This window comes from Chrysemys picta, chromosome 1 (assembly GCF_011386835.1).
Source record: "Chrysemys picta bellii isolate R12L10 chromosome 1, ASM1138683v2, whole genome shotgun sequence".
Classification (NCBI taxonomy): Eukaryota; Metazoa; Chordata; order Testudines; family Emydidae; genus Chrysemys; species Chrysemys picta.
Genome location: NC_088791.1, coordinates 356,366,415 through 356,384,175, shown reverse-complemented (window position 1 = coordinate 356,384,175; position 17,761 = coordinate 356,366,415). Strand labels below are relative to the sequence as shown.

At 48.3% G+C, this 17,761-nt stretch overlaps 1 protein-coding gene and 1 pseudogene across 1 annotated transcript; both read right to left on the bottom strand.

Annotated features, from left to right (window-relative positions):
• Window positions 1-1,981: 1,981 nt before the first annotated feature.
• Window positions 1,982-2,980, bottom strand: LOC135982344 (olfactory receptor 52R1-like; annotated as a pseudogene).
• Window positions 2,981-13,794: 10,814 nt separating this feature from the next.
• Window positions 13,795-15,921, bottom strand: LOC135980988 (myb/SANT-like DNA-binding domain-containing protein 2). The gene is made up of 2 exons (XM_065581920.1): window positions 14,996-15,921; window positions 13,795-14,401 (listed from the first exon to the last, which is right to left on the bottom strand). Exons 1-2 carry the CDS (start codon window positions 15,534-15,536, stop codon window positions 14,235-14,237), a joined length of 708 nt encoding a protein of 235 aa, XP_065437992.1. The 5' UTR covers window positions 15,537-15,921; the 3' UTR covers window positions 13,795-14,234.
• Between the last annotated feature and the right edge of the window lie 1,840 nt (window positions 15,922-17,761).

Genomic DNA, 17,761 nt, shown 5'->3' with positions numbered 1-17,761 from the left:
GTTAATTAATAAGTAAAAAGTGATTTTATTATATACAGAAAGCAGGATTTAAGTGGTTTCAAGTAGTAACAGACAGAACAAATTGAATTACCATACAAAATAAAATAAAAGATGCAAGTCTATGTCTAATCAAACTGAATACAAATAAAATTCTCACCAGTTTCAGAATGCTTCGTTTTACAGACTAATCTCCTTCTAGTCTGGGTGCAGCAATCACTCACGCCCCTTGCAGTTACTGTCCTTTGTTCCAGTTTCTTTCAGGTATCTTTGGGGGTGGAGAGGCTTTTTCTTTAGCCAGCTGAAGACAAAATGGAGGAGTCTCCCAGGGGGTTAAATAGACTTTCTCTTGTGGGTGGAGACCTCCTCCTCTCTCCTATGCAAAGTCCAGCTCCAAGATGGAGTTTTAGAATCACATGGGGAAGTCACATGTCCATGCATGACACTGAGTTTTTACAGGCAGAAGCCATTGCCCATATGGTATCTTGAATGTCTCCAGGAAGACTTCTTATGTGGCTGGAACATTCCAAGATTTAAATGCTCTACTCAGGTTATTTAGAAATCAAGCCAGTACGGAGCCAATATTCATAACTTTGAATACAAAAATGATACATGCATACAAATAGGATGAATAGTTTCAGTAGCTCATAACCTTTACATAGATATGTTACATGGCATATGTAGCATAAAACATATTCTAGTTATGTTATATATAAACATACATAAGCATATTTCTATAAAGCCTTATGGGGGGCACCGACCGTTGCAATGACCTCCCGAGGTCTCTCCCACCGCTAATTTTCTATGATTTTGCAATTGTATAATGAGGCCATCTAGCTGCTTAGCTAAGGAGATTCTAGATGTAGTGATCAAAATTGTCATGCAGAGCATATGTTAGACTCACCTTCAGTGTTCAGTTTCACCTTGAGAATATGGTGCCCTGCAGTTCCAGATAAGGTGCCATGTACGTGTTTAAATAGCCAGATAATAGAAGATGCACCATTTATCTCCTTTGCTGTGAGCTACCAAAGCCTCCCTGTCCTATGCCCAGCATCCCACCTTCCCAGCTAACATGAGGGCTTATCCTGTCACCTCACTCAGCTATTGTCCCTCTAGCTTCAAAGCTAATCACTTACCCTGCCCCCAAGACCTGGCTCAGGGAAAAGGGCTCCCAGCCCATACTCATTGCAGGAACACTGCCAGCTACAGGCCCCCAGCCAAGAGGAACAAAAGGGAACTGAAAGCTAAGGAAACAAGCCACACAATGGTCTCTTCCCTCAGGACTTTGTGGCTGACCTTTAGGGCCCACAAGTTGTATGATGCACAATCTCACCCACCTGCCTTACAACCCTGCTACCAATCATCCACTGCTCTTATAGGGTTTCCTAGCTTCCCTCTCCGCTCCTCATTGGTCTGTCGGCCCCAGCACTGTGTCCTCACTGCACTCACTACAGGCTCCTTGTCAGGCTGCAGCAGCTCCTGTCCCAGAGCAGAGGGACCCCAGCTGGGGGGGGCGTGGAGGGAGGTGGAGATAATCCAGAGAGTGACTGGGGCTGGGGAGGGGAGGAGCCAGCAAAAGGGGTGGCGCTTTTGGGGAAGAGGCAGAAGTGAGGCGGGGCCTGGAGGAAGAGGTGGATAAGAGAGTGGAGCTTTGGAGGAATAGGTGGGAGAGTGGGAGGGGCCTTTGTGGAAATGCGTGGGACAGGGGCAGGGGGCAAGGACTTGGGGAATAGGTGGAGTAGGGCACAGGGCCTCAGGTATCCAGTTACCAGCAATTAGAAAGGTGGCAACCCTATGAGTTAATGAGCTGTACCCAGACTGATTCCTCCGTTTGTCAGGCAGACACAGCACAGTGAGGCCAGGAAAGGATTTCATGTCCCTTTGACAGTGCAGTCAGTGTTTCAGGGAAGAGGGCCCAGCACTATGTCACAAGCCAGCTCTGAACGGAAACTCAATCTCAGAGTCAGAGCACCAGGAGAAAACTTTAGGGTCCTTTATGAGTAAAGAGCCGGAGCAGCCTGTCCCGGATCTGTTTGGTCCTCATCCCATAGATGATGGGGTTTAGCATGGGGGGAATAAAGAAGTACATGCTGGGAAAGAGAACTTGGAAATGCAGGGGCACATTTTGGGTAAATCTGTACATGAGGGAGAAGAAGAGCCCTGGGATATAAAAGGCTAAAATGACAAAGAGGTGGGAGCCGCAGGTCCCAAAAGTCTTGAGCCGGGCATCCTTTGTGGGGAGGCTGAAGATGACCCTGAGGATCTGGATATAGGTCATGGCAATAAAAATTGCATCCAGACCCAACACACCGAAAAGCACAAAGAGGCCGTAGTAACTATTGACACGGGTGTTGGCGCAGGCCAGATTAACCACAGCTATATGCGCACAGTACGACTGGGGGATGATGTTGGTTCTGCAATATGGCCATTGCCTCGTCAGGAGGGGATAGGGCAGTACGATCATGCTGCCACGCAGCACTACGGCCAGGATTACCTTGGCCACCACGGGATTTGTCAGTATGATGGAATGTCTCAGGGGATCACAGATGGCCACATAGCGATCCAAAGCCATGGCCAAAAATATCCCAGACTCTATCACTGAGACGCAATGAACAAAGTACATCTGGGTGAGGCAGGCATGGAAATCGATCTCCCTGGAATTGAACCAGAAGATGCTCAGCATTTTGGGCAGGGTGGACATGCACAGGACCAGGTCGGTGATGGCCAGCATGCAGAGGAAATAGTACATGGGCACATGGAGGCTCGGCTCCCTCCTCACGATGAACAGGATGGCGATGTTTCCCAAGACAGCTATTGCGTACATGATGCAGAAGGGGATGGAGATCCAGACATGAGCTGCCTCCAGGCCAGGAATGCCCAGCAGGATGAAGGTGGAGGGGTTGGTGAAGTCGGTTGTGTTGGAATCTGACATGCAGTAGGGGAGAAGGTGTCCAGCTCAGAGGGTGAACGGTGTCTCCTGCATGTACTGTACGTTCTACTGGCTTCCTGTATGTGCCCAGGCTTTAGGGTGATGGTCGCAGTACAAATGCCTGGATGGAGAGACAATGTGAATATGAGACACTACATGCACTACTGGAGGCTGTTCTCATGGGTGTAGCAGATTGGTCTCTCTTCACACACTGAAAAATGACATTTTCATTATTCAGATAAATGATTTATGAACACATGACCCAACTAATGACAATTCCACATTTTATGGTGTTCTCTGCCTCAATAATTCCTACACATCTTGGTGTGGGAAACGTTAATAGACCCCAGCAGGAAACACGATGGTGGATACTGGTTATCCAACACTGTTCCTTAGGCCTTCTCTACACTGACAAGTTTTTTCGGGAAAAAGAAGCTTTTGGTGAAGAGACAGTGGCGGTGTCCACACTGCAAATCCACTTTCTATGACAGAACTCCTCAATTTCAGTGACATAATAAAACCACCTTGAAAAGACTTGTAAGGTTCATTACGCAAAAGTTTTGTCACCGATGTGCCAGTGTAAGCATTTGCGCTTTGATTTTATCGCTGTAATTGGCCTCCTGAAAGCGTCCCACATTGCCCATCCTGACCGCTGCTGTCAGTAGTTTCAACTCCTCTGCCCTGTACCAAGGTAAATACCTTCCGCTCCCTCCCCTTTAAAGGCCCTGAAATTTTGAAATTCCCCTTCCTGTTTGGCGTGGAGAGCTCACACTGCCTGTTTTCAGGGGACCATTGTGGCTCCACACAGCACACACTCTCCCTCTTGGACCACTGCGGAGCTGCTGGATCTGCTCCGTATTTGGGGAGAGGAGGCTGTGCAGTCCCAGCTGTGCTCCAGCTGAAGGAATTTCGACACCTAAGGGCAGATTTCGTGCAGCTTGTTGGAAAAGAGCCATGATTAGGACACACTGCAGTGCACAGGAAAGGTGAAGGAGCTGAGTGCCACATACCAGAAGTACCATGTATCAGCAGTGCTATGAACCTGACGGCAAGGGAGGCAAATGGTCAGTCAGGGGCTGCTCCCCAGACCTGCCATTTTTATAAGGAGTTGGATGCTATCCTCATCTGTGACATCACCTCCATGGCCATGAGCCCCGTGGATATTTTGGTAGGTTTGCAGATGATGCAAACTGGACTTAACCCACAGGAGAAAGTCATTGGTGAAGAGGTGGAGGCATTAGAAGATATGGAGCCCATGCTGGGATTGCCCAGAGCTGTGCCCAGTCAGAAGCCGTTCTCGACTCTGGAGGTGTCCAGCCAGTCTCAACAGTTACAATCCAGAAGCAGGAAAATAGACCCCTGGTAAGTGGTTTTGCTTTGTGAAGTGTGGAGGTTGGTTGAGGGCAGAGAAATGTCCAAGACTGGCTGCGTTTCTGTGTGCTGGGCATTTCCCCGTGCAGCTAGGCAGTGCGGGGGGCAGGCTGTTGATTCTCACCGAGATTTCACAGGATTCCTCCAGGGAAATTTCTAGGAAACTTTCCTGTAGGTACTCCACTGTCCTGTGCTGGAGATTCCTTGGCAGAACTGCTTTCTTCCTTCCGGAATTGAATGACACTTTCCTGCCCCATTCTGCAATTACTTGGGCAAGAACAGGTGAGCAGCATAGGGACCGGGGTGGAAGCTACAAGCATGTACTATATGAAACCTTGCTTCATTGCTTCCCCTCAGGAGAGAAATATCTGCCACAATGACCCCTCCTGTGGGAATGGGTGGGAAACATATAGTGTTGTCCCATGAGAAGTGCTTTGCGACCCCTCTCACATTGCTTTTCTCCCAGGCACAATGTCCTCCGGTGCTGGGTACACTCACCAGCCTTGCAGTGTTTCCCGGTATGTGTGCTTACCAAGGGTCAGCCAGAAAGTGATTGGTGTGTTACCAGCGCTGGATTTTAATGTAGCATTTCAATGCTGTAAATGTACTTAACAATAATGCTTCTGTTTATTATTATTTGTGATTCACCCGACATGTCCTTGAAAGGAGACACCCCCTCCACTCAAGCTGAGCATCTCCGCTGGATATGAAAGCTCCCAAGAGGGAGCAAGGAAGATATGTTCTGGGAGGTGCTGCAGTACTCTGATATAGACAAGAGGGAACTCAGGCTGTGGAGGGAAAGCGACAAGCAGGAAAGAAAAGAAATTGAGGCATAAACTAGGAATGCAACAGAGAGGCTGATACAAGTTTTGGAGCAGCAAACCAACATACTGCTGTCCCTCGTAACCCTCCACACTGAGAAGATGCATGTCTGCCTTCCCCTTCAGAACATTCAGAGCTCTTTCCCATGCCCTCCCCAAACTCCACCCTCACATCCATTTCCGATTTCTGGGACTTCAAGCTTTCCCCTAAACTACACCCCCACAAACAGCTTTTCAAAAGACAGCTGGACTTACACTTAACTCTAAAATTCACCTCTCCTCTGGTACCCCCACACAACCATGAATGTGCGTGTGTCTGTGTGTGAGCTCATAGTGTTGTGGGTTTTTTGGCTACAAAAGCAAAGTGATTTCATTAATAAGCATTCTTTATTTGTTTCCATGGAAGTTATGATAGCATCTGGCAGGAGCAAACAAAGAAGCATTTTTATCATTTCCTTCATTGGATCCTGGGCCTGAACAATCAGAACTGGTTCCTACCCTACGAAAACTGAACTTCATTATGCATTGCAATCCCAAGCATAGCAACAGACATTACTGGTTCTCATCTTCAATGTGTTGCCTCGAAGCCTCCTGATTCAAGTTGCCTCCTCTTGTGCCGCTCTAATAGCCTTGGTATGTGGCTGCCCAAAATCAGCAGCCAAGCGTTCTATGACCATCAAAATATTATCCTCATTGAGGTCTAACCTGCCATAAAGGCATCACAAGTGTGCCTTTAATCTGCCAAATGCACATTCCACGATCATCCTGCACCTACTCAGCCTATTGTTGAAATGCTCCTTACTGCTATCCAGGTTTCCCATGTACGGCTTCATGAGCCATGGCATTAAGAGGTATCCCAGGTATCCGAGGATCACTATATGCATGTCGACACCTGCTGTGAGGATTTTCTTGTCTGGAAAGAAAGTCCTCGCTGGCAGCTTTCAGTAAAGGCCGGTGTTCCTGAAGACTCGTGTGTCATGCACTTTTCCGGACCACCCCACATAGATGTCAATGAAACGCTTTTGGTGATCTATCAGCACTTGCAACACCATGGAGAAGTACCCCTTCCAATTGATGTACTCCATCACAAGGTGGTTTGGTGCCAAATTTGAAATATGCATGCCATCTATCTCCCCTTCGCAGTTAGGGAACCCCATTTCTGCAAAGCCATCCACAATTTCATGCACGTTGCCAAGAGTCAGTCCTTCGTAGCAGGATGTGATTAATGCCCTGCACACTTGCCTTAACACAGCCCAGTGGCTGATTTTCCGACTCCAAATTGATTTGCAACTGACCGGTAGCACCCTGGTGTCGCCAGCTTCCACTCTGTGATCACCAAGTGCTTCTCCACCAAGAGGGCAGCTCTCACTTGCGTGTCCTTGCACTGCAGGGATGGGATGAGCTCAGCACACACTTGAGAAAGATGGCTTTCCACATCCTAAAGTTCTGCAGCCACTGCTCCTCATTCCAGACCTGCATAACGATGCGATCCCACCACTCAGTGCTAGTGTGGATCTATGATTCCATGATATAAAATCCTAATGTAGACCAGATCCTCGTCAAACACAAGTTATGGAGCTCAATACCAGTGTAACTGTGAAATTTAGTGGCCAGCATTATACAGGTCAGACTGTATGATCTAATGGTCCCTTCTGACCTTGAACATTATGAATCTATTGGTAACGAAAGTAGATCAGGCATTTATATTTACTCTATTTCATAAAACACGAGAAGGGAACATTCAATTACATTAATAGTCTGAACATATAACACTGAAAAAAGAAAATTGTTTATAAAACCCATATTTGGCCTGTGGAACTCCTTACCACAGCTCTTAGTAGAGCAAAGAGCTTAGCTGAATGGGATTCACAAATGGATTGGCCATTGTAAATGGTGCTGGTGGCATCACAGTTAGTTAAGGCTGTCTGACAACTTCAAGGAGAAGACGACATTTTAAGATGCTTATACATTTGCCAAACATTAACTGTTTGGATTGAAATTTCCCATGCTGGTTGTCTGCATCCAGCAGAATTGCATTTTGAAAGTTTAAGGCATAACGGTTCAGCCAACTTCTCAAATTCAGCAGGAGAAATGATGTCTTGCCCATGTTGAAAATTTATTATATTTATTCTAGTGAGGAGTCCTAGCAACATTTTGGCCCCTGATACTGGAGCAAACTCATCCGCTGTGGAAAGGGCTGTGGGATGTTTAATGCCCGTGCAGAGTGGAAATGACTGCAGACCTATTCCCTGTCCCAGCATGCGCACCTTCCACTGCGCGCGTCGAACAGAAAGAGATGGGTACCTGTGATTTCTGATATGGAAGCGTCTTCCCTGGGAATCACCCTCCAGTGGCTGTGTCCTGCATCTCTCTGACCCCAGCATCTGCAGTAGCATCCCACGCCAATAGCCAAAACAGAGGTGTGCACCATTTAAATATAGCTGTATGCAATCCCAGTGGGTTTCGCTCAGCCTCTGGGGAGAAGCGGCATCTGGATGCAAACAGGCTGGAGACTAGAGACACTCTACCCAATGACTCTCTCTCTTTGGCCGCACTTCTGTGTTTGTTATCCAGCAGTAAACAATAATTAAGGGACCTTCCCAGAGGGAGTTGAGACCCTTTGGGCTCTTCACTGAGTCAGAGAGGAATTACCTGTTCTTTGTAATTGAGTATATTTAAAAATTATTGTTGATTACTAAAAAAACTAGGGATAATGCCTAGGTCCCATAGGGTCTGATACTGTGTAAATGCCCAGGCTAAACAGTAGTAGACAGACAGAGCTAGAGAAAGATGACTGATAGGAGACATGAACACTTTCTGTTGGCACATGGGGCTGTGGCTAAGGGATCAGAGATCAGTAATTCTCATCAGTAATTATCATCATTCAGCGTAGAAACTTTCATTGAAGGATGTTCAAAACACCTAGCAAAGGAAGTCACTATGAACATATACATATCCCCATTATACCCATTGGTAAACTGAGGTGCAGGGAGATATGAGTTGGCCAAAGTCACACAGAGAATAACAGACAGAACCCAGGAGTCCTGATTTCCTGGCTATAACAACGGTCTCTCCGTCAGTAACTGTGTGCACTAGAAACGGGAAATGGACTCACAATCTCCCAGGGCCTGTTCATTGGGTGGGTGTGATGATTTCTTCATGGTGCAACCTGGAATTGGGTACCGCCAAGCCCTCTGGCATACCAGTATGAAGCCCCACTGACACTGTGAGGCTGTGACAAGCTGCAATCCTCTCCAGGTCTTGCACGTATGCAGTTTTTGACAGACAGGGACACACCCAGCTGTACTTGTCCTTGTTGAACTTGGCTCTCTACAAAGTTGGCTATCTAAGAAATAAAGGCACACATCATCACGATTTTGCCCATACAATCTGGTTTTTGGCTTCTGTGTCTGGGTGCCATTTAGGGTTGCCAGGTACCTAGTTTTAAACCAGAATGTTGGAAATGGACCCTGGCAGTGTCCAGTTACTGCAGGACGGGGGGAGGCATCGGGTCATTAACCCAAGCCAGCCCCTGGTCAGCCGGGGCTGCCTCCTACCTGCGGGGAGGATCCTTTTCAGGCTGCAGCAGCTCCCATCCCAGCCTGGGAGCGGAAAGCACCCAGCTGGGCAGGGGTGCCATTTAGGGGAGCTGGCGGGGGTTCTACACCCCCCCCCCAATTTTCCTACCTGAAGTCATTAAATTAAATTAAGGATCATTAGATGATCCTGAAAGCATTGACAGGCACTTCCATTAGGAAACAAAGAGTATAAATAAAGGGTCAGTTTTCCATATGGAGAGAGGTAAAAAGCCGTGTCCCCCAGACGTCAGTCCTTGGACCATTGATGTTCACAGTATATATAAATAATATAAAAATATATAAACGGCCAGACTGGGTCAGACCAAAGGTCCATCCAGCCCAGTATCCTGTCTTCTGACAGCGCCCAATGGCAGGTACACCAGAGCGAATGAACAGAACAGGTAATCATCACGTGACCCATTCCTTGTCACTCATTCCTAGCTTCTGGCAAACAGAGGTTAGGGACACCACCCGTGCTCATCCTGGCTAATAGCCATTGATGAACCTATCCTCCATGAATTTATCTAGTTCTTTTTTGAACTCTTTGTCTTGGCCTTCACAACATCCTCTGGCAAAGAGTTCCACAGGTTGACCGTGCATTGTGTGAAGAAATATTTTCTTTTGTTCGTTTAAACATGCTGTCTATTAATTTCATTTGGTGACCCCTAGTCCTTTTGGTATGAAAAAGGAATAAATAACACTTCCTTATTTACTTTCTCCACACCAGTCATGATTTTATAGACCTCTATCATATCCCTGCTTAGTCATCTCTTTTCCAAGGTAAAAAGTTCCAGTCTTATTAATGTGTCCGCATACAGCACCCTTTGCATGCCCTAATATTTTTTTCTTGACCTTTTCTGAACCTTTTCCAATTCCAATATATCTTTTTTGAGATGGGGCAACCACATCTGCACACAGTATTCAAGATGTGGGCATACCATGGATTTATATAGAGGCAATATGATATTTTCTGTCTTATTATCTATCCCTTTCCTTCTGATTCTCAACATTCTGTTCGCTTTTTTGAGTGCCGCTGCCGAATGAGAGGATTTTTTTCAGAGAACTATCCACAATGACTCCAAGATCTCTTTCTTGAGTGATAACAGCTTATTTAGACCATATCCTTTTATATGTATAGTTGGGATTTGCCATTTTGTTGCCCAGTCACCCAGTTTTGAAAGATCTTTTTGTATCTATTTGCAATCTGCCTGGGACTTAACTATCTTCAGTAGTCAAGTATCAGAGGGGTAGCCGTGTCAGGAATGGCAATATAGAAAAACCTGTAGAAGAACACTTCAACCTCCCTGGCCACACAATAGCAGATGTAAAGGTAGCCATCTTACAGCAAAAAAAAACTTCAGGACCAGACTCCAAAGAGAAACTGCTGAGCTCCAGTTCATTTGCAAATTTGACACCATCACATCAAGATTAAACAAAGACTGTGAATGGCTATCCAACTACAGAAGCAGTTTCTCCTCCCTTGGTGTTCACACCTCAACTGCTAGCAGAGCACCTCACCCTCCCTGATTGAACTAACCTCGTTATCTCCACACTGATTTATACCTGCCTCTGGAAATTTCCATTAGTTGCGTCTGAATAAGTGAGCTTCTTACCCACGAAAGCTTTTGCTCCCAATACTTCAGTTAGACTTAAAGGTGCCACAGGACCCTTAAGGTATGTCTACACTACGAAATTAGTTCGAATTTATAGAAGCCGGTTTTATTGAAATCGATTGTATACAGCCGATTGTGTGTGTCCACACAATAAAATGCTCTAGGTGCTCTAGTCGGCGGACCGCGTCCACAGTACAAGGCTAGCGTCGACTTCCGGAGCATTGCACTATGGGTAGCTATCCCACAGCTATCCCACAGTTCCCGCAGTCTCCGCCGCCCCTTTGAATTCTGGGTTGAGATCCCAATGCCCGGATGATGCAAAACAGTGTTGCGGGCGGTTCTGGGTACATGTCGTCAGGCCCCTCCCTCCCCTGTCACAGCAACGGCAGACAATAGATTCGCGCCTCTTTACCTGGGTTACCTGGGTTACCTGTGCAGACAACATGGAGCCCGCTCAGCTGAGCTCACCGTCACCATATGTCCTCTGGGTGCCGGCAGACGTGGGACTGCATTGCTACACAGCAGCAGCTGCTAACTACCTTTTGGCGGTAGACGGTGCAGTAGACTGGTAGCCTTCATCGGCGATCTGGGTGCTGGCAGCCGTGGGGCTTGCCTTTTGGCAGTAAATGGTGTATTACGACTATTAGCCGTCCTATTACAAGTCGGGTCATCGCACGTTAGCAGAGTCTTCCCCGAGCAGCCAATTGTGCAATAGGCCTGAAGACCATCGTCATACGCCGCCCCGTATTTGCTGCCAAGCACCCAGAAAGATGCCGAGGGCTATCAGTCACGCTGCACCATCGTCTTAAGATGTAAAAAATAGATTTGCTCTGTATTCATTTGCTTCCCCCTCCCTCCGTCAAATCAACGGCCTGCTAAACCCAGGGTTTTCAGTTTAATATTTGGTGGGGACCATTCTGTGTGACAGTTGTTTGTGTTTCTACCTGATGCACAGCCACCGTTCTTGATTTTAATTCCCTGTGCCTGTACGCCATGTCGTCACTCGGCCCGCCCTCCCTCCTTCCCCTAGTCCGTCAGATACTACGTTTGCGCCACAGCTCAGAGAGCCGAGAAGCGGTTTGCGCCTTTTCTTTGAATTCTGGGTTGAGATCCCAATGCCCGGATGATGCAAAACAGTGTCGCGGGCGGTTCTGGGTACATGTCGTCAGGCCCCTCCCCCCTCGTCACAGCAACGCAGACAATAGATTCGCGCCTTTTTACCTGGGTTACCTGTGCAGACAACATACCACGGCAAGCATGGAGCCCGCTCAGCTCAGCTGAGCTCACCGTCACCATATGTCCTCTGGGTTCCGGCAGACGTGGGACTGCATTGCTACACAGCAGCAGCTGCTAACTGCCTTTTGGCGGTAGACGGTGTAGCATGAGAGATAGTCGTGGGGCTAGCAGCCGTAGGGCTGCATTGCACCAGCCCCTTGCCAGGCGATGGTATATTATGACTGGTACCCATCGTCATCGTATTGGTGTGGCTGTCAATCATGGCCACCTGGGCAGACATGCTACTGTTTCGATGATGATGACTACCAGTCATAATATACTATTTTCTGCCAATTGCCCAGTATTGTCTGCTAAGCACCCAGAAGAGGCCGAGGGCGATGCTGGGTGCTGGCGGACGTGGGGCTGGCAGACGTGGGGCTGCATTGCTACACAGCAGCAGCCCCTTGCCTTTTGGCAGATGATGGTATTTTATGATTGGTATCCGTCATCATCGTACTGGAGAGGCTATCACTCATGCTGCACCGTCGGCTGCCAGCTTAAGATGTAAAAAATAGATTTGTTCTGTATTCATTTGCTTCCCCTTCCTCCGTGAAATCAATGGCCTGCTAAGCCCAGGGTTTTCAGTTTAATCTTTGGGGGGACCATTCTGTGTGACAGTTGTTTGTGTTTCTCCCTGTTCCTGTACCTGTACGCCATGTCGTCACTCGGCCCTCCCTCCCTCCCGCCCTCCCTCCTTCTCCTGGTCCATAAGATACTACTTTCGCGCCTTTTTTCTGACCAGGCGCCATAGCTAGCACTGGGATCATGGAGCCCGCTCAGATCGCCGCGGCAATTATGAGCACTATGAACACCACGCGCATTGTCCTGGAGTATATGCAGAGCCAGGACATGCCAAGGCGAAACCCGGACCAGGCGAGGAGGCGATTGCAGCGCGGTGACGAGAGTGATGAGGAAATTGACATGGACATAGACCTCTCACAAGGCACAGGCCCCAGCAATGTGGAAATCATGGTGTCACTGGGGCAGGTTGATGCCGTGGAACGCCGATTCTGGGCCCGGGAAACAAGCACAGACTGGTGGGACCGCATCGTGCTGCAGGTATGGGACGATTCCCAGTGGCTGCGAAACTTTCGCATGCGTAAGGGCACTTTCATGGAACTTTGTGACTTGCTTTCCCCTGCCCTGAAACGCCAGGATACCAAGATGAGAGCAGCCCTCACAGCTGAGAAGCGAGTGGCGATAGCCCTGTGGAAGCTTGCAACGCCAGACAGCTACCGGTCAGTCGGGAATCAATTTGGAGTGGGCAAATCTACAGTGGGGGCTGCTGTGATCCAATTTGCCAGGGCAATGAAAGACCTGGTGATAGCAAGGGTAGTGACTCTGGGCAACGTGCAGTCAATAGTGGATGGTTTTGCTGAAATGGGATTCCCAAACTGTGGCGGGGCCATAGACGGAACCCATATCCCTATCTTGTCACCGGAGCACCAAGCCACCGACTACGTAAACCGCAAGGGGTACTTTTCAATGCTGCTGCAAGCCCTGGTGGATCACAAGGGACGTTTCACCAACATCAACGTGGGATGGCCGGGAAAGGTACATGATGCTCGCGTCTTCAGGAACTCTGCTCTGTTTCGAAAGCTGGAGGAAGGGACTTTCTTCCCGGACCAGAAAGTGACCATTGGGGATGTTGAAATGCCTATCGTGATCCTTGGGGACCCAGCCTACCCCTTAATGCCATGGCTCATGAAGCCATACACAGGCAGCCTGGACAGGAGTCAGGACCTGTTCAACTACAGGCTGAGCAAGTGCCGAATGGTGGTGGAATGTGCATTTGGACGTTTAAAAGCGCGCTGGCGCAGCTTACTGACTCGCTCAGACCTCAGCGAAAAGAATATGCCCATTGTTATTGCTGCTTGCTGTGCGCTCCACAATATCTGTGAGAGTAAGGGGGAGACCTTTATGGCGGGTTGGGAGGTTGAGGCAACTCGCCTGGCCGCTGATTACGCGCAGCCAGACACCAGGGCGGTTAGAGGAGCACAGCAGGGCGCGGTGCGCATCAGAGAAGCTTTGAAAACGAGTTTTGTGACTGGCCAGGCTACTGTGTGAAACTTCTGTTTGTTTCTCCTTGATGAACCCTCCAAACCCCCCCCCCCCCGACCCGGTTCACTCTACTTCCCTGTAAACCAACCACCCCACCCCACCCTCCCCTCCCGCTTGCAGAGGCAATAAAGTCATTTTTTTAACATTCATGCATTCTTTATTAGTTCCTTACAGAGGTAGGGGGATAATTGCCAAGGTAGCCTGGGATGGGTGGGGGAGGAGGGATGGAAAAGGACACACTGCATTTTAAAACTTTAAGTCTTATTGAAGGCCAGCCTTCTGATGCTTGGGCGATCATCTGGGGTGGAGTGACTGGGTGGACGGAGGCCCCCCCACCGTGTTCTTGGGCGTCTTGGTGAGGAGGCTATGGAACTTGGGGAGGAGGGCTGTTGGTTACACAGGGGCTGTAGCGGCAGTCTCTGCTCCTGCTGCCTTTCCTGCAACTCAACCATACGCTCGAGCATATCAGTTTGATGCTCCAGCAGACGGAGCATTGCCTCTTGCCGTCTGTCTGCAAGCTGACGCCACCTATCGTCTTCACCCGCCACTTGCTCTGTTCATCCCGCGATTCAGCCCGCCACCTCTCCTCTCATTCATATTGGGCTTTTCTCATCTCCGACATTGACTGCCTCCACGCATTCTGCTGTGCTCTATCAGCGTGGGCGGACATCTGCAGCTCCGTGAACATCTCGTCCCTCGTCCTACGTTTTCTCTTTCTAATGTTCACGAGCCTCTGCGAAGGAGAAACATTTGCAGCTGGCGGAGGAGAAGGGAGAGGTGGTTAAAAAAGACACATTTTAGAGAACAATGGGTACACTCTTTCATTACAAGGTCGCATATTTCGGCTTGCAGGCAGCCATCGTAGGCCACAGTGTTTTGGCTTTTTTAACCTTCTTAACATGCGGGAAAGGTTGCAAACAGCAGCGCATTTCCCATATCAAGGATGAATTGGGTTGTCCATTTAAAATGGGGTTTCAATGTAAAAGGAGGGGGCTGCGGTTTCCCGGTTAACATGCGGCACAAACACAAGTAAACCACCCCCCCCCACACACACACGATTCTCTGGGATGATCACTTCACCCCTCCCCCCACCGCGTGGTTAACAGCGGGGAACATTTCTGGTCAGAAGAGCAGGAACGGGCGCCTCTGAATGTCCCCTTAATAAAATCACCCCATTTCAACAAGGAGAGCTTTCTGGAGATGTCCCTGGAGGATTTCCGCTCCATCCCCATACACGTTAACAGACTTTTCCAGTAGATGTACTGGCCGCGATTGCCAGGGCAAAGTAATCATTAAACACGCTTGCTTTTTTTTGGTAATGTTTACAAATATTTACAAAGTTACACTCACCAGAGGTCTCCTGTGTGCCCTGAGGGTCTTGGGTGAGTTCAGGGGTTACTGGTTCCAGGTCCAGGGTCACAAACATATCCTGGCTGTTGGGGAAACCGGTTTCTCCGCTTCCTTGCTGCTGTGAGCTACCTACAGTACCTCCATCCTCATCTTCCTCGTTCCCCGAACCGTCTTCCCTGTGTGTTTCTCCAGTGAGAGAGTCATAGCACATGGTTGGGGTAGTGGTGGCTGCACCCCCTAGGATCGCATGCAGCTCCGCGTAGTAGCGGCAAGTTTGCGGCTCTGCCCCGGACCTTCCATTTGCTTCTCTGGCTTTGTGGTACGCTTGCCGTAGCTCCTTAATTTTCACGCGGCACTGCTGTGTGTCCCTGTTATGGCCTCGGTCCTTCATGGCCTTGGAGATCTTTTCTAATACTTTTCCATTTCTTTTACTGCTACGGAGTTCAGCTATCACTGCTTCATCTCCCCATATGGCGAGCAGATCTCGTACCTCCCGTTCGGTCCATGCTGGAGCTCTTTTGCGATCCTGGGAGGAGTCCATCACGGTTACCTGTGCTGATGAGCTCTGCGGGGTCACCTGTGCTCTCCACGCTGGGCAAACAGGAAATGAAATTCAAACCTTCGCGGGTCTTTTCCTGTCTACCTGGTCAGTGCATCTGAGTTGAGAGTGCTGTCCAGAGCGGTCACAATGAAGCACTGTGGGATAGCTCCCGGAGGCCAATAACGTCGAATTCCGTCCACACTACCCCAATTCCGACCCGCAAAGACCGGTTTTATCGCTAATCCCCTCATCAGAGGTGGTGTAAAGAAACCGGTTTAAAGGACCCTTTAAGTCGAAAGAAAGGGCTTCGTTGTGTGGACATGTCCAGGCTTAATTCGGTTTAACGCTGCTAAAGTCGACCTAAACCCGTAGTGTAGACCGGGCCTTAGTTGCTTCTTATCTTGAGTAGTTTATTTTCTGCAAATTTTGCCACCTCACTCTTTGCACCTTTTTACATATCATTTATGAATATATTGAATAGGACTGGTCCGAGTACAGACTCCTGGAGGACATCACTATTTACCTCTCTCCATTCTGAAAACTGACCATTTATTCCTACCCATTGCTTCCTATCTTTTAACCAGTTACCAGTCCATGAGAGGACCATGATCTAGAAAAAGGGGTAAACAGTACTAGTGGTGGCAAAACTTGCAGATGATATAATACTATTCGGGATAATTAAGTACAAAGCAGACTGGGTGACTGGACAACACAATTGCATATGAAATTGAATGCTGATAAATTGAAAGTAATGCACATGGCAGAATATAATTCCAACTACATATACAAAATGATGGGGTCTAAATTAACTGTTTCCACTCAAGAAAGAGATTTTGGAGTCATTGTGGATAGTTCTCTGAAAACATCTGCTCAGTGTGCAGTGACAGACAAAACAAGCAAACAGAATGTTGGGAATCATTAGGAAAGGGACAGATAATAAGATAGAAAATATCATATTGCCTCTCTATAAATCCATGGTATGGAGCTGAGGCGGCATGGCCTCCCCAGGCAGGAGAGAAGAGACAACTCATGCTGCACCAGTGCGGGGCTGATACACCCTGTTACACCTCCGCAAACTCCAGCCATACATTCCTTTCAGATGTCAGGGACATCATGCTTTCCCCTCCACTCCACCCCCACAGACAGCTTTTCAAATGACAGCTGAATTTATAATCCGCTCTAAAAGTCAGACAGACATTTACATTTGTTGTTGGCTTGGTATAATCTAATGATAGAATAACCACCAGTCTGGGGTGACTCTGCCCTATTTCTCAGCAGTTTGTCATCAATTTGGCATCCTCAGCTGTGTCCCACTGAAGCACGGTAACACATGGACACAGGGTTCACTGTTGACAGGTGCTTCACAGACTATTTCTCACTATTCCCAGGAGATAACCCACTTTTTTGCAGATGGGAAAACTGAGGCAGCAGGAAGGGAAGTGTCTTGAGCCAGGAACATAGCCCAGGAGTCCCTAGCTACCAATCTCTTGCTTAGTCTCTCTCAGGCATGGCTCATATGGTCCACGCAACAGCACAGAGGCCTGGTGCTCTCTCTCCATTGGTTTCTGTAGTGAAGGGATCTCGCCTGGGGCCAGTTTTGTTCAATGATGAGGAGGATGGCATGGATTGCACCCTCAGCAAGGTCGCTGATGACACTAAACTGCGAGGGGTGGTAGATACACTTGAGGGTAGGGATAGGATACAAAGGGATCTAAACAAATTAGAGGATTGGGCCAAAAGAAATCTGATGAGGTTCAACAAGAAAAGTGCAGAGTCCTGCACTTAAGATGGAAGAATCCCATGCACTGCTACAGATTAGGGACCAAATGGCTAGGCAGCAGTTCTGCAGAAAAGGACCTAGGGATTACAGTGGACGAGAAGCTGGATATGAGTCAACACTGTGCCCTTGTTGCCAAGAAGGCTAACGGCATTTTGGGCTGTATAAGTAGGGGCATTGCCAGCAGATCGAAGTATGTGATTATTCCCCTCTATTCGGCACTGGTGAGGCCTCATCTGGAGTACTGTGTCCAGTTTTGGGCCCCACAGTCCAAGAAGGATGTGGAAAAATTGGAAAAAGTACAGCAGAGTGCAACAGAAATGATTAGGGGGCTGGAGCACATGACTGTACTTTTTCCAATTTTTCCCACAGGGAACTGGGATTGTTTAGTCTACAGAAGAGAAGAATGAGGGGGGATTTGATAGCTGCTTTCATTTACCTGAAAGGG